The sequence below is a fragment of the Acomys minous genome, assembly GCF_964271855.1.
Source record: "Acomys minous genome assembly, chromosome: 6".
Classification (NCBI taxonomy): Eukaryota; Metazoa; Chordata; class Mammalia; order Rodentia; family Muridae; genus Acomys; species Acomys minous.
This window is the reverse complement of record NC_140487.1, coordinates 122,610,830-122,636,631: the sequence shown is the minus strand read 5'-3', so window position 1 is coordinate 122,636,631 and position 25,802 is coordinate 122,610,830. Positions and strand designations below refer to the sequence as shown.

Genomic DNA, 25,802 nt, shown 5'->3' with positions numbered 1-25,802 from the left:
CAAAGTGAGTTTAGGTCATCCAGGACTATAAAAGAAACCCTGTCTGAAAAACAAAAAACAAAACAACAAAATAGAAATTAAAAGAAAGAAAGAAAGAAAGAAATTTTGCTGGGTGTGGTGGTGCACCCCTTTAATCCTAGCATTAGGAAAGCAGAGGCAGATGGATCTCTGTGAGTTCCAGGATAGCCAAGGCTACACAGAGAAACCCTGTCTCAAACAAACAAAAGAGAAAAGAAAAAAAAAAACCTTAAGCACTTATATTACTAAATTATTTTATATTGGTCTAAAGGCAAAACATTATTTTAAATAGAAGTAGACACTACCATCTTTTAGTCCATGCTTTGTTTTTTGTTTGTTTTTTTCTTTTTCGAGACAGGATTTCTCTGTGTGTAGGCCTGGCTGTCATAGACTTGCTTTGTACACTAGGCTGGCCTGGAACATCCAAGAGATCCTCCTGCCTAATAAAAATTAGAGCTTGAGTGTTAGCTCAGTGAGTAAAGTGGTCACTGTGCAAGCATGAGGACCTGAGTGTGCTCCCTAGATTTAAGAATCTGAGTGTGTAATTACATTGCTGGGGAGGTTGAGGACAAGCAGATATCTGGGGGCCCACTGGCTAGCTGGCCAGCCTAGGCTACTGTGCAGGTTCCAGGCCAACTGACAGCCCTGTCTTAATAAACGAGGTCATGGTTTCCTAAGGAATAACATCTGAGATTGACCTCTGGTCTCTACATACATGCATACACATGCTGTGTTCTCTCTCTGTCTCTCTCTCTGTCTCTCCGCCTCCCCCCCCCCCCCCCAAGACAAAAACTGTAAATGTAGGTTTGGGAAAGAGCAAATTCAGTAATAAGACAGGTGTATGATGTGCTTGAGGAATAAATAGATTAAAGCTATTTTTTAAAAAGATGTCTTTTTTGTTTGTTTGTTTGTTTGTTTTTCAAGACAGGGTTTCTCTGTATAGCCTTGGCTATCCTAGACTTTGTAGACCAGGCTAGCCTCAAACTCACAGTGATCCACCTGCCTCTCGAGTGCTGGGATTAAAGGCGTGCGCCACCATGCTTGGCTAAGACGTCTTATTTGTGTATGACTCTTGAGTGTTGTGCCTGTGTATATGTGAGTGTACTATGTAATACCCGGTGCCTGAGGAGAGCAGAAGAGGGTTTTTGATCTCCTGAAACTGGAGTTAGAGGTGGTTGTGAGCCATTACATGGGTGCTGGGATCCAAACCTGGGTCTTCTGCAAGAACAGCAAGTGTTCTTATTAAAAAAACAGAAACCAGAAGCCTCAAACCAGACCAATAACTCATTACAGTGAACATTTTCAAGTAGAGTTGTGTGGACAGAAGGCTATACTTTGTGATAAACTGACACAGTGCAGGCTCTACAGCAAGATTCTTTTTTCTATTTTTATTTTTTATTTTGTTTTGGGCAGGAGGTTGCAAGGGCAGAGGGCAGATACAAAGGCACAGGGAGAGGAGCGAGATTAGGGTGCATGATACGAAATTTGCAAAGAATCCCTCAAAAGTTAAAAAGCTAGTCTCAGGTTGAAAGAGTACATGCAGTTTGTTGGTTTTGTTTTGTTTTTTTGAGTCAGGGTCTCTCTGTGTAGCCTTGGCTGTTCTGGAACTCACTCTGTAGACTAGGCTGGCCTCAAACTCAGAGATCTGCCTGCCTCTTCCTTCATAATGCTGAGATTAAAGGTGTGTGCTATCACCACCCAGTTGAGGACATGCATTTTTAAATGTAGCATTGTTTAAAAAAAAAAAAAAAAGGATAAGCTTATGTGTGCTCTACTAAAAGGCTGCTATGCTGGTAGACTGGCCTGCCTGTTGATCACAGGGCTATAAGTGGAGTGTGGAATGTTGGTTCTATAATGATTTTTACAAAAAGTAGGAAAGCATAAAGACTGTTTTGGGGAATATGCAAAATTTGAAAGCTTAGTAGTAACAAGCAGCCTTTTTATTTAAGTGCCCTGTGGTCTCAGGAAGCATTTTCTGGCATGACAAATATTACTGCCTTAAATATTTTAGAACCCTGAACACAGAAAAATGGCTTTGCTCAGTAATAACTATTTATATCCCATGTTTCTTCCACTTTAGAAGCATTTTTTTTGTTCATCTAATTATTTAGTAAAGAGGAAAATGGGTTCAAAAGTAATGATTTAATTGACATTCATGCTTAATTATGTGTGTATGTTGGAGACACATCCCCTGAAAGAGGAGGTAGGTAGAGCTGGTTTTCTCACAGGGTGTAAGGTGGAATTTTAGTATTTTGCTTTGTCTTTTATAGAATTCTGTCTTGCTCTTGGATAAATCTGCTTCTTTATCAGTCTTCCTTTGCCTAGAATCTTAAAATTTTTATTCTTTAATGCGTAAGCTCAGTGGAATGGAAGTATTTTTTCTTTTTCTTTTTTTTTTTAAGATTTATTTATTTATCACTTATACAGTATTCTGCCCAAATGTGTGCCTGCACACCAGAACCCATTGTAGATGGTTATAAGCCACCATGTGATTGCTGGGAATTGAACTCAGGACCTTAGGAAGAACAGACAATGCTCTTAACCTCTGGGCCATCTCTCCAGCCCCTAAGTATTTTTTCTTGATTGCTTACATTACATTTTTTTAAAAGCTTTCCCATCCACAGATATGCATTTCTAAACCAGATAATGCACATCACAGCAGGCAAAGAGAATGTTCCATGTCTACTGATTGAAAATATGGGTATGACCAGTGTGGGGATTTGAGGTTTGGTGTAGAAAAGAATGCTTGTATTGTTTTGCAGTTCTGAGACAGGCCTCACGCTGTAGCCTAGGCTGGTCTCATACCCATGACTTTTCTACTTCAGTCTCTTGAGTGTTGACATTAAAATTGAGAGCCACTACATATGGCAGGAAGGAATGCTCTTTTCATTTGTATGATTTTTTTCGATTATAAACTAATCTTAATCAGTCATGTAAAAGAGATTGGCACAGCAGAAATTAGGGCATGTCTGTCCAAAGCCTAGTCTTACCCCCCATAGCCTATCTTTCTGAAAAATTCCTGCCACATTTTTGCTCCTTTCTTTTTAAGAGATGGGAATCTTTACTTTTTCTTCTTTTTTTGGGGGGGGGGTCCAAGACAGAGTTTGTCTGTGTAGCCTTGGCTGTCCTGAACTCACTTTGTAGACCAGGCTGGCCTCGAACTCACAGAGATCTTCCTGCCTCTGCCTCCCAAGTGCTGGGACTAAAGGTGTGTGCCAGGGAGCCTGGCTGGGAATCTTTACTTCTAAAGCCATATGTCTCCTTGATTAAATGTTTCACAAAAGCAATGGAGTGTCCAGATCCTGTTCTGCACTGTCAGTAGCCTTCTATTTTCTCAGTAGTGTCAAGATTGGGAAAGATTGAGATCTTCAAGGCCACTTGTCTTTGATGCAGGCTTACGTGTTGGTTATTGACTTTCTGGTAGGCTTTTCCCACTCTGGCCTTTCTTCAGTCCTTCCAGTTTTTTTCTTCCTTTTTTTCTTTTTAATATTTATTTATGTAGTATACAGTGTTCTGCCTGCATGTAACACCTGCATGCCAGAATTGGGCACCAGATCACATTACAGATGGTTGTGAGCTGCCACCATGTGGTTGCTGGGAATTGAACTCAGGACCTTTGGAAGAGAAGCCAGTGCTCTTAACCTCTGAGCCATCTCTCCAGCCGTTATTTCTTTATTTACTTGCAGACATTGTTTATCTATCCTTCTTTCCTTTCTTTCTTTGTGTGTGTAACAAATGTGGGTGTGGAGGTCAGAGGACAGCTTACTCTCATCTTTTGATTCTTTTTCCTTTCACTTTTTTGTGGGTTCTGGAGGTTGAGCTGTGGCCCCCAGGCTTCTGTGGCAAGCGCTGGTGCTCACGGAGCCATCTTGCTGGCCCTGTGCCCCTATATTTATGTTGCTTTTTCCTTCTAGGTTAAAGTTCAGGATCACAAAGATTAGATTATGTTCTCCTTTATAGACAAGATATCAGGAATAACCCTTCCCCCCTTCCCCCTCCCTCCTTTCCGTCTTTACTTTAGTTTTAAGGCAGTGTCTCTTGTAGCCCAGGCTGCCCTCTAACTCACTGTGTGGTAGGGGATGATGGTCTGTTCCACCTCCTCAAGGCTAGAGTTCGAGGCATGCATCGCTCTGTCCAGTATATAAGGTACTTTCCATTTTGCTGAAAATGTCTTAATGTTTTTGATTACTTGGGTATATCATGTTGAGAAATATTTGTATGTGATAAAAATAATACTGGTTTTGGTAAACTAATAAGTATTTCTTTTGTATTCTGTTTCTGTTTATCTACCTTGTTTCCAAGGTTTAGTTGGCTTTATGAATGTAATTTGTTGGGATATTGGTGCTGAAGCCTGTGTTTTGGTCGTGTGTGGTCTATCTTGTGTTTATTTAGAAGTTCCTGCTCTGGAGTTCTATTTATAGCACTGCATTGTGGGAGAGAGAGATGATGTATCTTCTGGCTGCTTCTATAAACAAAAAAGGGTTCTTTCGATTTAACTGTCATTTTTGCAGCAGTAATTGTTGTCAGTGTTGTAATTGTTTTCTTTATATTAGGAAAATACTGGGTAGTGTTAGAATATTTTATAGATATTGTGATTATTTATCCATATATATTATTCTATAAATATTGTGGGTGTTTATCCATATATATTATTTATCTGTATGTGTGGAGGCCAAAGGACAACTTAGGGAGGTGATTCATTCTTTCTACCTTGTGTGCTCCATGGATCAAACTTGGGTCATCAGGCTTCAGGGCACATGCTTTTACCCACTGAGCAGCTAGCTAGCCCTGTTTATCTATTTCTCAGCAGTTTACTCTTTCAGGAGTCTTTAATCTGGCTGTGATGATCTTCTTCACTTCTATTGGAGGAGTTCTGAGGTTGTGTTTCGTATGCATTGTATCTTCCCCTTTCTTTCTTTCTTTCTTTCTTTCTTTCTTTCTTTCTTTCTTTCTTTCTTCCTTCCTTCCTTCCTTCCTTTGGTGGGGGGAGGGGGCCAGGGGAAGGGGTGGGAGGTTTCTCTGTGTCGAGTTGGCTGGCCTGGAACTCGCTCGTAGACCAGGCTGGCCTCGAACTCACAGAGATCTGCCTGCCTCTGCCTCCCACATGCTTCTCCATTTTTTGAATATTCTTCAAGACCATGATTTCATCTAGGTTTAGACCTCTAATGCCAACACTTAGGAAAGGGTGAGGCAGGAGATCAGGATTTTCCAGTCAGGCTGGGGGACTTAATGAGTGAGGCCAGTCACAGCTGCATAGTGAGAACCTGTCACAAAACAAAACACAGCACGGTGGTGATTGCAGAGCTAGTGGGATAACCCAGAAGTAGGCCATGTGCTTGGAGCGCTTAGCCTATATGATTTCAGTAGTTAGTGTCTTTTTGTCCTTTTGTCCTTTTTTTTTTGTTTGTTTGTTTGTTTTTTGTTTTGTTTTGTTTTGGTTTGGTTTGGTTTTTCAGACAGGGACTCTCTGTGTAGCCTTGACTGTCCTGGACTCGCTTTGTAGACCAGGCTGGCCTCAAACTCACAGCGATCTGCCAGCCCGAGTGCTGGGATTAAAGGCGTGTGCCACCATGCCTGGCCTTTTGCCCTTTTGGTCTGTGTTTCCTTTGTCATCTTTTGTTTCCGACTCTTGAGTCTTAGGGTCCTCCTTTGTTAAATGGAGTTGCTGAGTTTGAGGTAGCTCGATGATACAGCCACTGCTTACCATGTGTGGGACGTAGGCATCAGTTTCCAGAATCAGTAAACAGGGGGAAAAGGTGTCGCAAGTGTCTTTCCGACCTTCTGTTGGATCAGCTAGAATGACGTATACTTCTAGGATGATATTTGAAAATTATTTTTGTGGTTAATCTTAGTACCAAAGTTATTTTTTGTCAGAGTTTAAGTTTAATTCTTTTGTATTTATTTTATTTGTGTGTGTGTATGTCTATGGGTGCTTGCATGCATTTTGTGGATGTCAGAGGATGACTTGTGAAAGCCATTTCTCTTTCTACTTTGTGGATTCCAGGGATTGAATTCATCAGGCCCAGCACTCAGCTTTTTTTTTTTTCTGGTTGAACAATTTGCTAGCCAGGGATATAAATTTAAAGTAAAAAATAGTTGTGCTGAACTTGGATGGGACTTTTTTTGTGTGTATTTGGAACTGTGTATTTTCATTCATCCATTTATTAAAACATCCCCCCCCCCCCCCCGTGTGTGTGTGTGTGTGTGTGTGTGTGTGTGTGTGTGTGTGAGATACATGTGTGCTGTGCTGTGGTGTACATGTGGAGAACAACATGAGTCAGTTTTGTCCTTCCTGCCGTACATGGGTTCTGGAGCTTCCCGCTCAGGTTATCAGGCTTACTCAAGAAGTGCTCATACCTGCTGAGCTGCCTTGCTGGCTCAAGAATTGCAGCATCTTTTTAAAATTACATTTATTTGTTTGTTGTGTTTAGTGTGTGTGTGTGGGGCACTAGTATTTGTGCCACAGTATACATATGGAGATAAGAGTACACCTTTTGGGAGTTGTTTTTTTCCTCTATGTGAGTTCTGGGGATCAAACATGGTTCATCAGACTTGGTGGCAAGTGCCTATGCCTCTCACTGGCCCAAGAACTGATTTTTGTTATATTTTATATAAGCTGCTTTAACTGCTTAAATTGTTTTCATGCCAGAACAGCTAAGCAAGAGACAGCTGGGGCTTGGGGCGGTGGCTCAGCACTTAAGCACTTGTTGCTGGTGCAGAGGACCAGGTTTGTTTCCCTGTGCTCACACCACTCAATACTGTGGATCTAGGGGATCCCCAAGCTGCTTGTGACCTCCATGGAAATCTCTTTTTGCCTTGGCTGGCCTGCAACCCCTGTGTAAACTAGGCTGGCCTGGAACATATCTGCCTACCTCTGCTTTTTGAGTGCTAGGATTAAAGGTGTGTGCCCGTGCCCTCCTAGTAATAAGATCTACTAGGAAACCTGGTCTTTGTTTTTTGCTTTCCATTTTAGAGTTCATTTTTAAAATCCACACCAATAGCATGGTGCTGTGATTGTTTTTGGTAACCTGGTGAGGTGTGAAATGGAGGGGGAGCCAGCAGGCTGTGGAGCTGTCTGCTGCTTCCTGTTGGTTATTGCTCAGCCAAGCCTTGAGCATCATAGTAGATGAAACGCTGTTCACAGTGGTATTGTTTAGTCATGATGTGGGTATGAGCAGGAAACCGGAGTTTTGTTTTTCAGCAGGCAGAAGCTTTTAGAGTTGTTAGTTTATTTTAGAGATAAAAGTAGTTGAAGTAGTGTGATGCCTGTTAGAAAGCACAGAGGAAGGACATCTTTTATGAGTGGTGGGGAGAGGGAAGGGGGTCTCAGAAGCCCTTTGTTTTGGCAGAACAGAGAACAATGAGGAAATGATTTAACTACACTTATTGTTTCCCCAGACATGTTCTGGCCAGATACCAGAGAGCTTCTTCACTGTGAAAAACCTTGTGGTAAATTAGGTGCAGTGAAAAACAAAACCTCTACTTTTTACTTTTTTTTTTTTTTTTTGGTGTGTGGAAAGTGTGATTTCTAATTAAAAACAGCAAACACATAAGCTGTCATATTTAGGTACTTACACATTTTAATTCATTCAATCCTCAAAATAATCTTCTAGCTGGTTTTCTTAACTTTCTCATTGCACTAAAGTCATTGAGGCAAGCAGGGATTATCTCCCTTGCCTGGGCTCTCGTTTATTTTGGAATTAGAACTTGGCTGTCTGTCCCTGGGGTCCCTCAGTCTTTGTAAGAGTCATCTGTGCTCTACATGTCAAGATAGCTACTGTCTTACTGTCCTGTTCAATGATATTTTTGTCTAATTTGGATATAACTTTAGGTTAAGATTGACTTGATGTTTTTCTTTTTATCTCTGTTTAGTCCTGCCTGTCTTGATACTCACTCCATAGACCAGAGTGGCCTTGAACTCAGAGCTCCACTTGCCTCTGTCTCCCAAGTGCTGGGATTACCACCTCCTGGCAAAGATGATGATGATGATGATGATGGTGATGATGATGATGATGATGATGATTATTATTTTGGCTTTTTGAGACAGAGTTTCTCTGTGTTAGCCTAGGCTAACTAACTAAGGTGCTGGGACCTGAACTTGGGTCCTCTGGAAGAGCAGTATGCTTGCTTAACCCCCCTTAGCCAGCCCCCTGTGGATTTTTTAAAAAGTTTTTCGAGACAGGGTCTCTCTGTGTAGCTTTGGCTGTCCTGGACTCCTTTGTAGACCAGGCTGACCTCAAACTCACAGTGATCCGCCTGCCTCTGCCTCCCGAGTGCTGGGATTAAAGGCGTGCGCCACCATGCCCAGCTGTTTTTTTTTTTTTAAAGATTTATTTATTTATTAAGTATACCAGAAGAATGTACCATACCTCATTATAGATGGTTGTGAGCCACCATGCAGTTGCTGGGAATTGAACTCGGGATCTTTGGAAGAGCAAGCAGTGCTCTTAACCTCTGAGCCATGTCTCTAGCCCCCCGTCCCTGTGTTTTTCTTTATTAAGTGAAATCATAAAATAGAGGAATGCACAAGCATCAGTTCAAGTCTTTGGGCTACTCAGGTTGAATGAGATCTAGACCTTCCAGAGAGCTTTATTTTTTCCTTACCTTTTCTTTGTCCTTTTTTCATTCTTTTGTTTTTTTTTGGGGGGGGGTGCCTTGCTATTTGACTCTAGATGGCCTGGAACTTGCTTTGTAGATGAGGCTAGCCTTAAACTTGTGGTTATCCTCTGGTTGTTGTTTGTTTTTTGTTTTTAATCTGCTTGTTTAGTGTGTATGAGTATGCCTGAGTAAGCAAGTCATGCTGCATGGTGCCAGTTGGAGGACAGTCTTCCTGAGTTGGTTCTCTGCTTCCCACTTTGTTGAGGCATTTCTCTTGACTCTGCTGTTGTACTGTGTTTACCAGGCTCTTTGGCCGTTGAGGGTTGTTTATGTGGGTGCATGTGTCTGGGTTTATGGTGCTTGCTGAGGCAGAAGCAGTGATATCTCTGGGAGCTGCCAACATGGGTGCTGGGATCTGAACTCTGGGCCTCATGATTGAGCAGCAAGTGCTCCTAACTGCCAAACCATCTGTTGAACCCCACATCTGACTTTTTTATGTTGACTCTGGGGATCAAAACTCAGGTTCTCAGGGTTATGTGGCTAGTCAGTCCTTTCAGCCATCTCCTTGGCCTCAATTTCATCTCTTTTTAAAATTGTTCAAATTTTGCTTAGGAAGATCAGAATTGCTCATTGAGAAGCTTTCTGTCCTTGGTGGGGCATGTAGGATCTCACTGTGTGGTTCGGGCTGGCCTCACCCTTCCTGAGTGATGGCATTACAGGCATGAGCCACCATATCCAGCTTTGAGACTTTTAGAAAATACTATAAAACAAGCATGTTGTAGATGTTATTTTATTATTTCATGTATTTGCCTGCATGTGTGTCTCTGCACCACATGTCCTTCTGGTGCCTGTGGAAGTCCGAGGAGAGGTCAGCCAGATCCCCTGAGCTAGAGTTAGAGGAGGCTGTGAGCTGTCACCTGGGCGCTCGCCATCTGCCTGGAGTCCTGGGAAGGAGTCAGTGCTCCTAACCGCCGAGCTGTCTGTCCACTCAGTTGCTCTCTTCTCTCTCTCTCTCTCCACTGAAGAGTTATAGTTTATTTTCTTTTCTTCCCATTTTTGTCTGTCTTCTTTTTTTTCCCTTCAAGACAGAGTCTTTTTATGTAGCTCTGGCTGTCCAAGAACTCACTTGACCTCTGCCTTTGGAATGCTGAGATTAAAGATGTGCTACCGCTCCTAGATTTTTCTTTTTCTTTCTTTCTTTTCTTTTCTTTTTTTTTTTTTTTGGTTTTTTGAGACAGGGTTTCTCTGTGTAGCCTTGGCTGTCCTGGACTCACTTTGTAGACCAGGCTGGCCTCGAACCCACAGCGATCTGCCTGCCTCTGCCTCCCGAGTGCTGGGATTAGAGGCGTGTGCCACCACGCCCGGCGATTTTTTTCTTTATAAATAAATAAATAAATAAATATATATATATATATATATATATATATATATATATATATTTAGCTCTTTGGGATTAAGTATATTGTGAACATCTATAATATACTTACAGCTGCTTTTTTATTATCATGTTAAGGATGTAGTTTGCTATTTAAAATGAGTAAAGCACTTTATAGATATGTGCTTTGTTCAAATTTACTTTATGCTTTCTGTCTTTTTACTATATTGCCAAAAGACTCTAAAATGTTATGGCCTTAGATTTTGAAATATAAATGGTTTATATAATGTTATTTTGTGCCAGTTTCTTTCTTAATTTTTCACATAGGATGCTTTCAGCAGAGGAGGCTACTCTGATAGTCCTGGGGTTTTTGTTTTGTTTTGTGTTTTTGAGGCAGGGTCTTACATATCTTCAAACTCATGATCCTCCTGCCTCAGCCTCCTGAGTGGTATGATTAAAGACATGAGTCACCATGCCTAGTCCATCGGTAGGATTTTTAACAAACCCAAACATGCTTTTTGAAAATCCCATGAAAAAAATCCCAAACACGCTTTTGAGAAAAGTTAATATAAAGTTACAGTGCTCCCACACTGATATGTTAATTATAGTTGTAGGCCGAGTCTTAGTAGTTTGTCGACAACTGTATAATTACTACATTAGTGACTTTGAGATATGAGATAAACAAATTTACTCTGGAGATAAAAAAGGGTTCTAAATACAAATCTTGTTTTAACTGCCTTGTTTTCTAGGGTTCAGTAATGAAAACATTTCTATATGTTTATGCTGTGGAAACAAAATTGGAAAGCAGGCGAGGAGAGAAGGAGGAGGGACTAAAATTTTTATTTAGTTTATTGTGTGAGTGTAAACACATGCATGCACACGTACCCCATGGTGTGTCTGTGGAGGTAAGGGAGTCAGTTCTCTCCTTCCCGTGTGTGGGTCTCAGGGACCAAACCCAGTTGTCAGGCTTGATGGCAAGCATCTTTCCCTGATGAGCCATCTTGCCAGCCCTCAAAGATTTAGCTTTTTAAAAAGACATACTTGGGCTGGAGAGATGGCTCAGAGATTAAGAGCACTGTCTGCTCTTCCAGAGGTTTTCAATTCCCAGCAACCGCATGGTGGCTCACAACCATCTATAATGTGATCCGATGCCCTCTTCTGGCTTGCAGGTGTACATGCAGGCAGAGCACTGTATTCTTTTACTTATTTATTTATTTTTTTGGTTTTTTGAGACAGGGTTTCTCTGTGTAGCCTTGGCTGTTCTGGACTCACTCTGTAGACCAGGCTGGCCTCGAACTCACAGTGATCCGCCTGCCTCTGCCTGGGCTCTTTTCTGGCCTTCTTAAGCTAATCAGTGTTGACTGTGGCATGAGGAATTAAGGGTTTGAACTCAAAGGCAAAAGGTGTGAAACATTTCTGGAGTGGATGAATGAGAGCTAAATTGTTCCTTTTGCTCTGAGTAAAGGGCCTTAGCTGCTGCAGCTGCTTCAGATTTATAAAGGGGGACTTAGAAAGCAGGCTTGAAATAAGACTGAACCAACCATTCAGGAGAGGGCGGTAAAAGGAACACAACTTTTAGGTCAGCCTATGAGACCCGTTCCTCACCATTTCCCCAAGTGTGTATGTATATACATATGTACATGTTTTTAATTAGAACATAATTTAATATTCAAGGTAATACATACGTAAATATAAAGAATAAAATATTAAAAATAAACTAAATTTCTGAGCAATATTGGCACACGCCTTTAATCCCAGCACTCAGGTAGCAGAGGCAGGATAGGATCTCTGAGTTGGAGGCTAGCCTGGTCTACAGAGGGAGTTCCAGGACAGCCAAGATTACACAAAGAAACCCCATCTTAAAAAACAAAAACAACCCCCCCCAAAAAAAAAAGGAAAAAGAAAAGCAAACCCTAAATCTAAAAAAGGAGGTATAGGAAGGGCTCATTGATTAAGAACACATACTGTTCCTGTAGGTTTGAGTTTGGTTCCTAACGTCTACTTTGGGTGGCTCACAACTGCCTGTAATTCCAGCTGCAGGGAATTAGATACCCTTCTCTGGATTCAAGTACCTGAACTCATATTTTATATACCCCCACAAACATACACACACACACACACACACACACACACACACACACACACACACACAGAGTTGAAAACCAATCTAAAAAAGGTTATGCCTGCTGAGGTGGCTCAGTGGTTAAGAGCACTTCCAGAGGCTCTGGGTTCAATTTCCAGTGCCCACATGGTGGTTTCTACCATCTGTAACTCCAGCTCCAAGCACCCAACATTCATCTTTTGCCCTTTGCCACTAGGCATGTAAATGGTGCATAAACATAAATGCGGGCAAAACTCTCATACAAGTTAAAAAAAAAAACCTTAAAAAAATAATTTGAAAGCTGGGTGTGGTGGTACACACCTTTAATCCCAGCACTCGGGAGGCAGGTGGATCGCTGTGAGTTCGAGGCCAGCCTGGTCTACAAAGTGAGTCCAGGACAGCTACACAGAGAAACCCTGTCTCGAAAAACAAACAAACAAACAAAATCTATAGATGCAGATACAGAACTTAAGGAGTAGAACATAGGGTCTGGAGAGTTGACCCAGTGCTTAAGAGCACGGGCTGCTCTTCCAGATGATCCGGGCTCAATTCCTGGCACTCGTTTGGTAACTGTGGTTCCAAGATATCCAATGCCCTCTTTGGGCCTTAAGGGCACTAGGCAGGTATACGCGAAATGCACAGACAGACATGCAAACAAAACATTCATATACATAAAATAATATTTTTTAAAAGAAGTAGGAATTACTGTGTTTATTGATGCTCCTGATAACTCTAGTAACAATGCTGACTTTTGTATTACTTAATTTTCTCATTTGGGAACTGAAATATTTCAAATATAGGTAGATTTAATGTTATTTATGTAAGCTATTAGACAGTTATACTGTGTGTGTTGCTGGGGATTGAGCCCAGGCTCTTATATATTCCAGGAAGCCACTGAGCTAGGTCCCAAGACTTATAATAAAAAACTTTTGAAAAATTAAATATTTCTGAAGCCAGGTGCAGTGCATCTCTGAGTTCGAGGCCAGCCTGGTCTACAGAGGGAGTCCAGGACAGCCAAGGCTGCACAGAGAAACCCTGTCTGGAAAAACCAAACACCCCCCCCCCCCAATGAAACCAAAAACAAAACAAAACCAAAATAGGGTGGGGCTGTGAAAGTAGCAGAGTGGTAACATACTTGCTTAGCCTGTACAAGGGCTTCAGTCTGGCTTCAGCCCCTAGCACTGTGCAAACAGACAAACAAGAAACCCAGGTTGGTTGTGTTACTATCAGAAGCTTCAAAGATCTGGGAGAAAAGCTTGCAGAGGAAGAGGACAGTGTTTCGTGTGAACTTACTATCCTCTGATGTAGATTGTCTCTGTTTTCCCCTTAGGGAAATGACAAATCAAGGGATAGGATCTGAGAATTTGTACTTCTTCATGTTCTGACAGAACTGGTAACTGGATGAAATATGGCTTGAGTGGTTGATAACAGCCAATTTTCTAGATGTTAGGAGTGTTTATTTAACCATGCTTTGGAGTGGTAAAGACTGACTTCAGGGGCATGCCTTCCACCTCAGAGTGCTTATTAGTTTTTAGCTCTGACTCATGCAGTAGGACTCTAATTTTTGTTTTCTTGGAAGACTTTGTTGTTAAAGTCCATTAAAACAGGGAAAGTTTAAGTGAATAAAGATAATTTTAAAGAATGCCTGTGGTTTACGCTGTGTCTCTTTGGTAAACTTTGGATGTGAAGAATAAGTATTTACGTGATGCTGTCTTGGGCAATTGTGGCAAGTCTACAAATTCAAATTCTGGATCTGTCACCGGCTAGCTCTGTGGCCTAAGGAGTACTGAGCTTTTTCCATGATGGTTTCTTTATAAGATGGGATGGGAAAACATTTGCCCCATTGAGTGGTTGGGAGGATAAAAAGGGTTACCAAACACAAAATGCTTAGGGGTTGGAGTAACTGTGGAGCAAATGCTGGCTGGTATGTCGTGCTCTTCTGTTAGGCTGATTAAATTACCATTTATTTGTAGGGAGCTGTTCTTTCTAGAACTATGTTCACTAGTCACATGATTCTGTGTAATGTGAGCCTTATTAATACTCTGTCAGCATTTGAGGTTGGAACATAAGTCTGTGGCTGTACCCAGAGGAATCCAGAGAGGGAGAACTAAGCACCGTAGCAACTGTTGCTATTTGTGTCCTGCACACCAGCTGCCCAAGACAGATTTACTTTTTAATCCTGTTTTCACTGATAGTTTGGCATGTAGCCTTGCCTCAGCAAAAGGAATTGGTTGAGATGTCCAGTATTTGAGCAGGTTTTATGACCACATGTTCGGGAGTGTCTGTCTCATCTGAAATAAGAGATGATAAAGCTTTGGAAGGATTAGGCTGCAGCATTCAGTCAGTTGCTGCAGTACGCTGTGATGGTGGTGGTGGTGGTGGTGGTGTTTCATGAGAAGTCATTCTCAATGTGTGTAGTGAGATTTGTGGTTTATTAGTGCTCTGGTTCTGCTTAAGCATCTATGAATACATTACATGTCATCTACTGTGGATTTCAGAAACATAAACTTTGCATGGCTGCCTCACAACCAAGTGCATTTTTGAAGTAGATGGCAAGCACTTCACAAAGAATGTTTCACATTGGCTTGGGTTAATGTAATAATACCTTTCTTTTCTTTTTTTTTTTTTTTAAATTTTTTGGGAGCGGGTTACAAGACAGGATTTCTCTGTATAGGTCTAGCTGTCCTGGAACTTGCTCTGTAGACCAGACTACACAGAAATCTGCCTCTCTCTGCCTCCCAGGTGGCAGGATTAAAGGCATGCATCACCACCACTGGCTAACTTTCTAATCTTCCTTCCTTCCTTCCTTCCTTCCTTCCAAAAGATTTACTTCCTTATTTATTATGTATACAGTGTTCTGCCTGCACGTCAGAAGAGGGCACCAGCTCTCATTTATATATGGTTGTGAACTACCATGTGGTTGCTGGGACTTGAACTCAGGACCATTGGAAAAAAAGCCAGTGCTCTTGACCTCGGAGCCATCTCTCCAGCCCCCAGTTTTTATTTCTTATCTGTTAAAGTATTTCAAACCTTACAGGTGCTTTGAAATAAAAATAGCTCATTTCCAAGTTTTAGCTGCTAACTTGCCAAGGGAGGACAAACATTCAGTTTTAGAAGATTTACTGAAAACCTGCTAAATACGAGGGTCTGTTCTGAATGCTGGTAACACTCATTGAGCGTCGTGGTATGGTTGTGTATGTGTGCGTGTGTGTGTGTGTGTGTGTGTGCGCGCGCGCGTCCCAACATAAATTGACTCTTAAACAATGAATGATACTTTTGTTTTTTGATTTTCCTGTTAAGACTCAAGAGTATAAATGTGCTGTTTGGGATGATTTAAACATATAATATGATATATTAAGCTAATGAACTTGTAATTGAAGGACTTAACACACATATTTTTATTCTTTAGGTATTATTAACCCAAAGAACCCAAAGGAAGCACCAAAGTCCTTCAGCTTTGACTACTCTTACTGGTCCCACACCTCGGTGAGTCTCCTGCCTCCCGTTTTCTTTTCTGTCTCTTTTATCCTTAGTTGCTCCAAGATCCAATTCTAATTTTCTGAGTGTGGTCAAGGATGAGTTCCCCCTCCCCCCCCTATCTCTTTCTCTCCCTCTCTCTCTCTCTCTCTCTCTGTGTGTGTGTGTGTGTGTGTGTGTGTGTGTGTGTGTGTGCGTGCGTGTGCACGCGCGCGCGCGCGCGCGCGGTGTTAAGTTTTTTGTCGTGGTTGTTTTTTTGAGACACACTCTTGTTGTCCACATTGCTGTTGAACTCACTGTATACCTTAGGCTAGCTTCACACTTGGGGCCGTTATTTCTGACTTACCTTCTCAAGTTCTGAAATTACAGGCGTGAACCACAACACTTGGCTAATAAACCCTCAGTTCATGAGTTCATTTTTAAAAAAATGCTGATTTGTTCATTCATGTATTTTGTGTGTGTGTGCAGGGGTCCATGTGGAGGCTAGAGGTTGGTGTCTGGTGTTCTTCTCTGTTGCTTTCCACCATACTGAGCTGGGGTTTCTCTGAGGCTGCAGCTCACTGACTGCCTTTAGACTGTCTGATCAGTGAGCCCTAGGATCCTCTTGGGTACTTCTTAGCGCTAGGGTAATAGCAGCTTTGATGTTGTTGTTTGTGTGTTTTTGTTTTTTCTTTTGTAGACAGGGTTTCTTTGTGTAGCCCTGGCTGTCCTGGGACTTGCTCTGTAGACCAGGCTGACCCCAAACTCACAGAGATCCACCTGCCTCTCCTGAGTGCTGCGGTTACAGGTGTGTACTACTGTACCCGGTTTCTGGGCAGCTTTTATATGGGTGTAGGCCTTCATGTTTGCACATAAGCCCTTTAGTCATGGAGCCATATCCCCAGCCAGTCTGCCTGCCTGCCTGCCTGCCTATCTATCTATCTATCTATCTATCTATCTATCTATCTATCTATCTATCTAATGTATGAGTGCTCTGTCTCTTTGTATGCCTGCACATCAGAAGAGGTCATCCAATCGCAGCATAGATGATTGTGAGCCACTATATGGTTGCTGGGAATTGAACTCAGGACCTCAGGAAAAGCAGATAGTGCTCTTAACCACTAAGCCATCTCTCCAACTGAATTTATTTTAATTTTAAATTTTTAGACAGTTGTTTTGAAGCCCTCGTGTGGTGGCACACACCTTTAGACCCAGCAGTCAGGAGGCAGATGGATCTCCGAGTTACAGGCCAGCCAGGGATATGTAGTGAGATTCTGTCTCAAAAACAAAAACAAAAACTTAAAAGAAAAAAATGAGACAGGGTCTCATTTGGCTTTAAACTCACTATATGAGGCTGAAGCTGACCTTTACTTCCTGATTCCCCTACCTCTGCCTGCTCAGTGATGAAATGCACCCAGCCATGAGTTGTTGTTCCTCCTTCTCCTCCTCTTCTTTCTCCTCCTCCTCTTCCTTTTGGTTTTTCAAGACAGGGTTTCTCTGTGTAGCCTTGGCTGTCCTGGACTTGCTTTGTAGACCAGGCTGGTCTTGAACTCACAGCGATCCGCCTGCCTCTGCCTCCCGGGTGCTGGGATTATGGGCATGTGTCACCGCACTTGGCCAGGAGTTCATTTTTGACACAGAGAATACTACCTGAAGAATAAAATTGTTACTTTAATCAAGTATTTTGATTCTTCCCTGACAGCTTTAGTCCGTGGAGAACCAGATTTTGTTGACGTTTAAAGACTGCTTCTGAACTTGATTTGCTCTCATTTCTGTGGCGTCTGTTTTGTAGATATTCTAAGTTTTACCTGTTTTCTGAGGAAAGGTATTCCAAACTATCCACAAAGCCTAATCATTAAGGAAAGGGTTGAGGGAGGAATTGGAAATGCTCTTTACCAAAGTGAAAACAGCTGTAATGTTTACAGTGAGTTCAAAGAGGTAGCTTTCTATGAGGACCTGATCTCTGAGGACCTGATCTCTGAGGACCTGACCTCTGGTCTGTTATTCCCATTTTCTACTTATGAGAATCTTGGAGCTCCAACTACTACAGTGAAATATGTGTAGAAGGTTCTTAAAAATGTTTAACATTGTCTAAATGACTATTCTGACTCCAAACATTTTTTAAAATGTGGACTATAGGAAAGAATGTTACTAAAATGCTATAACTTTTCCTCCTAATCTTTACAGCCTGAAGATCCTTGTTTTGCATCGCAGAATCGAGTGTACAATGACATTGGGAAGGAAATGCTCTTACATGCCTTTGAAGGGTACAATGTGTGTATTTTTGCCTATGGGCAGACTGGTGCTGGGAAATCCTACACGATGATGGGGAAGCAAGAAGAAAGCCAGGCAGGCATCATCCCACAGGTAAAGCAGCTTGAATGTCAGCATCTGTGCGCGTCCATACTTTTGGCCTCAAATTGCCTTTTATTTGGCAAAAATATATTCAGAGAATATGCTGTGGAAGGCACTCAGTCAGACAACCTTTTTCTTTCCCTTGAAGGTACTTACTATCTAGAAAAATGATTGACATGTACGTACATAGATTTTTAAGATGGGAAAGTTAACATTTTCTAAAAATGTTGCTGTTTCTGCACTGCCATGTTATCCCGTCTTTTAGTAGTCTCAGCTTCTTAGAGCTTCCCCCCCCCCCCTGAGTATTTGAACACTCAGGAGATGTTGGTCTTATCTTATTTAAAGTTCCTAAATGGATCATCTCTAAAGAATAGATTTTTATTTTCCTTTTTTTTGGTCCTAAGGATAGAACCTAGGACAATGTGTTCTAGAAAAGTATTATGCAGGTAACTACAGTTCTATTCCCCCCCCCCCCTTTTTGATATTTATTTATTTATTTATTTATTTATTTATTTGGGTTTTTTTTTTTTGAGACAGGGTATCTGTGTAGCTGTGGCTGTCCTGGACTCATTTTGTAGACCAGGCTGACTTCGAACTCACAGCGATCCATCTGCCTCTGCCTCCCGAGTGCTGGGAGTAAAGGTGTGCGCCACCACGCCCGGCTTTATTCCTTGATTTTTAATTTGTGTGTGTGCTGTTATGCCTGGTTTATAGGGTTGTGGGGATCCAGCCAGGGCTTTGAACATGCTAGGCCAGCACTTTACCAACTGAGTCACACATCCCCTCCATACCCTCTTTAGACTGTAAGTTTTGATTGTGACAAATAATGTTGCAGTTAAGTCTTTGTTTTTAGCTTGCTTTTATGCCTTTTGAAAGAGTTTCACTGTTAGCTCTGGCAGTCCTAGAACTCACTGTGTAGAGCAGGCTGTCGTAGAATTCACAGAGATCCCCCTGCTTCTGCCTCCAAATACTATTGGTGGCCTGTACTACCACATGCAGGCCACGGCAGCTGCGTCTTTGATCATAAGTTTGTGCTCATTTTCAGTTGTTGTTGTTGTTGTTGTTGTTGTTGTTTTCTGTAGTGATATATTACTAGTTACTTGCGTACAGTGTGAAGAGTAAGATTTGGATAAATGGAGTTTTCTTCCTAAGGAAGTAATAGCAGTTTTCTATTGTTGAATGAGAATAACAATTAGGAGCTTAACAGAGTACAAATTTTTTATTTAAAATATTGTGTTTGAGGTTTATGACATGCACATTTAGAGAGAGAGAAAGAAAGGCTATCTTAATAATTCCTTCCTCTAGCGCTGTGCGTGATGCAGTGCGTCTGATTTGCTGTCCCTTCATCTACTTTTCTAGTTGTGTGAAGAACTGTTTGAGAAGATCAATGACAACTGTAATGAGGAAATGTCTTACTCTGTAGAGGTGAGTACAGCTATTACTGAAACCAGGTACTTTTGTATATCTGTCTTTACTCTTCTTTTCTATTTTTCTCTTTTGGACAAAGGGTCTCTCAGTGCAGTCCTAGTCTCTATGTAGCTGGAACTCACTATATAGACCAGGCTGGCCTCAAACTCACAAAGATCTGCCTGCCTCTGTCCACTTCGTGCAGTGATTAAAGGTGTGTACCACCATGTCCAGCCTTCCTGTATTATTTCTCTACCTACCTACCTACCATCACATGCCACGATGTAGGAATATAGGAATGGAAGTTACCAGAGCTGATTCTTTCCTACTATGTGGATCCCAAGGATTGAACTTAGGTTGTAAGGCTTGGTGGGAAGGGCCTTTCTCTGCTGAGTCATCTCACTGGGCCTCCATTGCTGCTGCTGCTGCTGCTGCTGCTGCTGCTGCTGCTGCTGCTTCTTCTTCTTCTTCTTCTTCTTCTTCTTCTTCTTCTTCTTCTTCTTCTTCTTCTTCTCTTCCTCCTCCTCCTCATTATTATTATTATTATTATTATTATTATTATTATTATTATTATTATTATTATTATTATTAAAGATAGTGTTTCTCTATTAACTCTGGCTGTCCTGGAACTCTTGATGTTAAGCAGGCTGGTCTGGAAGTAATTTATAGTGAGTTTAGGACAATAGTTTTATCATTCCAAGAAACAAAGTAAATTTAGAATGGCAGTATTTTATGCCATAAGCTGACAAGGTGTAAGGAATTACAATGAAACAGTTTGTATATATTGATATTAAGGTTTGTATTTAATTCAGTTGTTTCTTGGTAGCCCCATATATTCTTGCTTCATGGGAAGTTCAAACTAACTTGCTTATATTTATGGTGCATACCAGGGTTCGTGGTGCCATCTCTGCAGTGAAAGCCATAGGTCTGTCTCAGAACTGTTTCTATCCTAGAGAAGTTGATGTGTCAGTGACAAGTGAAAAACCACAGAATTCCCAGCAGATTTAGTTACTCTGCAGGAGGGGCTGAAAAAGCCACTTGAATTTGCGCTTGCTAGGCAAGCGCTCTATCACTGAGCTAAATCCCTAACCCCTGTATTTTTTATGCTTTGCCATTTTTGTGTATATATGAATATGTACATATATATAATATGAATATAATATGAATATGTACATATATATAATACACACACATACACACACACATATACACACACACACACACACACACACACGAAGGGTATAGCAAATACAAGCATGGACAGGCAATCAGCAGCTAGAAGCAGTCTGGAAACGAGCTCCCTAGGGACTTTGCCTACTAGGACACACCCAGCACAGAACTGCAGCGGGGGGCCACCTCCAGGAAGCTCCCTTGCTTGCCTCAAGTCCAGTCCTGCATGAGTGGCTCCTGACAATGTAATTTTTTTGTTGATTATTAATGTGGTTGACTGTCCTGCAAATTATATGTACCCGTTTAATATTTGGAAGGCAAGGCAGCTATACTCACTATACATTTCGGTGGGAATCACAATTTTTTTACTTGATGTGAGCGCTCTTCTTTAATATAGCTAGTAAGTGTGTGATTTTGAAACTTGTTTTACACACACACACACATACACACACACACACACACACACACACACAAGAAAACACTATCGGGTTTCATAGTAATGGAAATGCTCTTTTTAACATGAACCTATTGTTCTGGAGAAAAAAAATTTTTTTTTGAAGACAAGGTTTCTCTGTATAGCTGTGGTTGTCTTGGAACTCTCTCTGAAGGCCACGTTGGCCTTGAACTGATAGTGATCTGCCTGCCTCTGCCTCCCCCAGTGCTCGGACTGAAGGCGGGCGCCACCACTGCCTAGCCTCCTCTTTCTTCTTCTCTTTTTGATATGTGATGTGGCTTTTGACAGCACTTACACAATTGCTATTTGTTTTATTCCAATTGCTTGCTAATTAAGGTTGCACTACTGCGTGTGGTGGTGCATGCCTGTAATCCCAGCAATCAGGGAGGCAGAGGCAGGCTGTGAGTTCAAGGCCAGCCTGGTTGCAAAGCAGGTCCAGGATACCCAAGGCTACACAGAGAAACCCTGTTTTTAAAAGCCAAACAAAATTAAATTAAAAATTAAAGGTTGCACACATTTCTGAATTTTTTTTTTTAAATTTCTGCTTCATGGCTATCATATACCAAAAGGGAGTGTGCTTTATTTTAATTTTTAACTAGCTTGTCTCACCCTATAACAATTCTTTAAATCAGGTGAAGGATGCCAGGCGGTAGTGGCATCCTTTAATCCCAGCACTTGAGAGGCAGAGGCGGGGTGGATCTCTGTGAATTTGAGGCCAGCCTGGTCTATAAAGCCATCCAGGACAGCCAAGGCTACACATAGAAACCCTGTCTCAAAAAAACAAAACCCTAAAAAAAAAAAAAAAAAAAAGAAAAAAAAAAAGAAAGAAAAATCAGGTGAAGGATTTCTTGAACTTATAGGTAATAAGAGAAGATACCATTTTGTGAGTTTCCAGAAATCATTTGGGGTCCATCTTCACGCCCTAGTCAGCACTATGGTTCCCTGCCACATTTCCTGACCTCTTTTTTCCACTTCTGCACCTATTTGTCCCAGCCGTACTGACTCTTTTTTTATCTCAGTTTCTATAATGAGACCATAACATTCCTGTCTCAAGGCCTTAATATACAATCTGTCTATTGTCTAAAATGTTCTTCCTCTGGATATCTTTTTGTTAATTGTTTGAGAATTCCTTGATTAAATAATACATTTTGATTAACTCCTCCTCCCATTGTTTCCTTTCCAACCCCCCTTCCCCCAGCACCATTGTAGCCTTCCCATTTCATGTGTTTGTTTTTTATTGTGCTTTTCTTTAATTTTAACCTCACTGAGTTCACTTAACATTACCAGGATGTGCCTGGGTGTAGGACCATCTATTGAAGCATGGCTTCCCTCTCAGGGCGAAAGCTTTTTTCCATAATTTAAAGATTTTTTTTTTAAGTACTCAAGATTGAACACACAAGCACACTAACACTTTACCACTGAGCTACATGCCCAGCCTTGTACTGATTGATCATGTGTAGGCTTTTTTGGGGGGGGGGTTGGGAGGGGAAAGACAAAATTTCCTTTCTGCCTGGGCAGACTATGTAGTCCAAGATGACTTTGACCTTTGATCCTCCTTTGTCCACCTTAGTGCATATGATAGGTGTAAGCTACCATCCCTGCTTTACTGACGCTCAGAATTGAGCCTAGGGCTATGTATTCTAGGCAAGTACTCTATTTACTTAGCTATGTTCCTGGAACTATATAACATTTTAAAAATTATATTTCATTTATTTATTCTGTGTGTGTGTGTGTGAAAGACACACACACACACACACACACACACACACACACACACACACACACAAGTGCCAAGTCACATATAAGGTCAAAGGATACCTTACAGGAGCTGATTTTTCTCCTTTCTCCTCCCACCGTGTTGGACCCAGGGACAGAACTCAGGTTGTCAGGCTTAGCAGCGAGCTTCTTTACTCACTGAGCTATCTTGCTGTCCCCCAACCCTGTTTTTAGTTTTCTTTTTGTAGTCTAGAGATTAAACCTAAGGCTTTGTATAAGCTAGGCTGTACCACTGCACCACACACCCTGGCCTTTGGCTGCATGCCTTTTTGTTTAAATTTCAGTCTTCCTTTTTCAAATCCTTGCTCAAGTCTTGCCCCCTTGGTGCCTTGACCATTACAGCTAATATTAGAACTTGACCGTACCCCAACACTCTTGATCTCTTGTTTTGTTCTGTTTTTCTTTCCCAGTGCATTTATCTTGTTCTCACATATTCAGGTCCCCAGAACTCATATAAATGCCTGGTAGGTGTGGGGTCCTCCTGTAAGACAGAGACAGAGGCAGGATCTCACGGAAGCTAGCTAGCAAGAGCAGCCTTATCCGCGAGCTCTAGGTCTGATGGAAAGATCCTGCCTCAGTGAATAGGTGGAAGAACAGTAGAGAATCATTCTCAACACGAAGGCAAATACACACATACCTTCACAGCACATATACATGCAGAAATAAGAAAAGAAAAAAAACTATTGTTGGAAAGATGGCCCAGCAGTGAAGAGTGCTGCTCTCCCACAGGACCCATGTTTCGTTCTCAGCACCTGGCCAAGTGGCTCACGCCACTCTGTAACTCCAGCTGTGGGGGACCTCATGCCTTCTGCTGGCTTCCTCCAGCAGCTTCACTCAGGGATATATATTAGCAGATATACAAGCATACAAATAAGTAAAGATCTGAAAATTCCTTTTTAAAAAACCTCCATTGTATGTATGTGAAAAATTTTATACTTACATCTTTTATTAGCACACAATAACAGTATGTTTCAGTATATTTTCATATATGTATATAATGTGTTTTGGTCATATTCACTCTTTGCCCTTTCTTTTCTTCCTCCCATGATCACTGATCCTCTTTCTTTCCACCAGATCTACTAGTCCTTTCTTCGTGTTTTCTTGTGGGGGAGGATGTGACCCAGTGAGTCTAAGAGTTACCCATGGGAACATGGGAAGGGGTTGTTTACAGAAACTTGGGCAGCTTACCAGCAGCTGTTCTGCGTATAAATGTCTCTTTTTCCATAGCAGCCATTAACTATATCCTCAGGGTCAGATGGAGCCTTGTGGGCCCTACCCTCTAGCCACTTAAATGCTACAGATGGTGTTTGTGAACTCCTTCCCTTCCGTTTCAGAATGTTGACAGTCCCCGTCTTGTGCAGGTCACCATAGATCTTGTGAGTTCGCGAGTGTAGTGGGCATGTCATGCCCAGAAGCCAGTGTTCTGTGGAACTGTGCCCCTTCCTTCAGTTCTTACATCATTCTGCCCTCTCTTCCACTATGTTCCCCGATCCCTGGATGGGGTGACGCACTGTTCATTTGGGGCAAAGCATTCAACAGTTGCTTATTCTTAACATTTTGACCAAGTTCAGACTTGAGTCAAGTTCATTTGGCTGAGATTATGAAGGCAACATACTGGTTTACAACTCTCCTATGAGGAATAGCTACTCACGTTTCTACAAGCAGCATGTTGTTTTTCTGTGGAAATCCTGATGACTTGATGAGCGAGGTGTTAGAGGGAAGGGAGCTGACCAGACAAACACTGCTTCAGACCAGGTTATAGCACAGCACCTTCATCACCACGACAGAAGCGTCCTGCTGATGGGACAAGAATCCGTGGAGTGTGTTGTCTGAGCCTTCCTAATTGTTCAGTAAGCCATGGTAATTGGTGAACCATTACGCCTTCTAGTGGGTGCCTTGCCCATAGTTAATAACACTGTGGTCAATCTTAAAGAATTAGTTATTAGACTGAGGAGACAGTTCAGTTTAGAGCCTCTGCTGTAAACGCGCCAAGATGGTCATGTGAATGTGTAATCCCAGCTCCAAGCAGGCAGGGACCGTGCCAGTGAGGGACCCTATCCCTGCCCCCCCACCCCAAATATGATGTGTGGTATCTGAGAAAGGACACCAAAGATGAGCTTTACCTCTACCCCTAGCTTTCACATGCATATCCACACAAATACATACAACAAAAGAATTAATCATTGGTCTCTCTTGTTTTCTCTGCTCTGAATATCGCTCCTTGGTTTCATTACCGATAGAAATATTAATTTCTAGGCTCTTGGAATAACCTCCCTTTAAGTCTCAATATTGCTAGTAATAATACATTTTAAAACTATCAATAAAGCTGGGTAAAATGGTACATTCCTGTAATCTCAGCATGTGAGGGTGAAGCAGGAAGATTGAAAGTTTGAGGCCTGGTTTAGCTAGTTATGAACACCCTGCTTCAAAAGAGATGGGGCGGGCTGGAGAGATGGCTCAGCAATTAAGAACACTGTCTGCTCTTCCAGAGGTCCTGAGTTCAATTCTCAGCAATCACATAGTGGCTCACAACCATCTATACTGGGATCTGATGTCCTTTTCTGGCATGTAGGTGTACATGCAGACAGTGCACTCATATGTATAAAATAAATAATTAAATCTTTGTTTTGTTTTGTTTTTTCAAGACAGGGTTTCTGTGTGTAGCCTTTGCTATCCTCAAATCACTCTGTAGACCAGGCTGGCCTCAAACTCACAGTGATCTGCCTGCCTCTGCCTCCCTGAATGCTGGGATTACAGACATGTACCTCTGTGCCAGGCTTAATAACTAAATCTTCAAAACAAAACAAAAAAGAGAGCTGCCACCAATAAAGTTCTACTATAAATATATTTTCTGCCTGAGACAAATAATAACTGTTATGTGTGCTTGTTTGTTGCTTCTCTCTCTCTCTCTCTCTCTCTCTCTCTCTCTCTCTCTCTCTCTGTTATGTATACAATGCTTTGCCTGCATGTACACCTGCAGGCCAGAAGAGGGCACCAGATCTCATCATAGATGGTTGTGAGTCATCATGTGGTTGCTGGGAATTGAACTCAGGACTTCTGGAAGAGCAGTCAGTGCTCTTAACCTCTGAGCC

The 25,802-nt window shown here is 41.7% G+C and overlaps 1 protein-coding gene across 11 annotated transcripts in view; it reads left to right on the top strand.

The window, feature by feature from the left end:
• Positions 1-25,802, top strand: part of KIF1B (kinesin family member 1B) — a 140,401-nt gene that overhangs the window by 16,880 nt on the left and 97,719 nt on the right. For all 11 annotated transcript variants that reach the window (XM_084786694.1, XM_084786690.1, XM_084786692.1 and 8 more), the window contains exons 3-5: positions 15,502-15,578; positions 17,736-17,915; positions 19,263-19,328. In XM_084786694.1, coding sequence (XP_084642820.1) covers positions 15,502-15,578; positions 17,736-17,915; positions 19,263-19,328 — 323 coding nt within the window. The remainder of the gene's footprint in view (positions 1-15,501; positions 15,579-17,735; positions 17,916-19,262; positions 19,329-25,802) is intronic.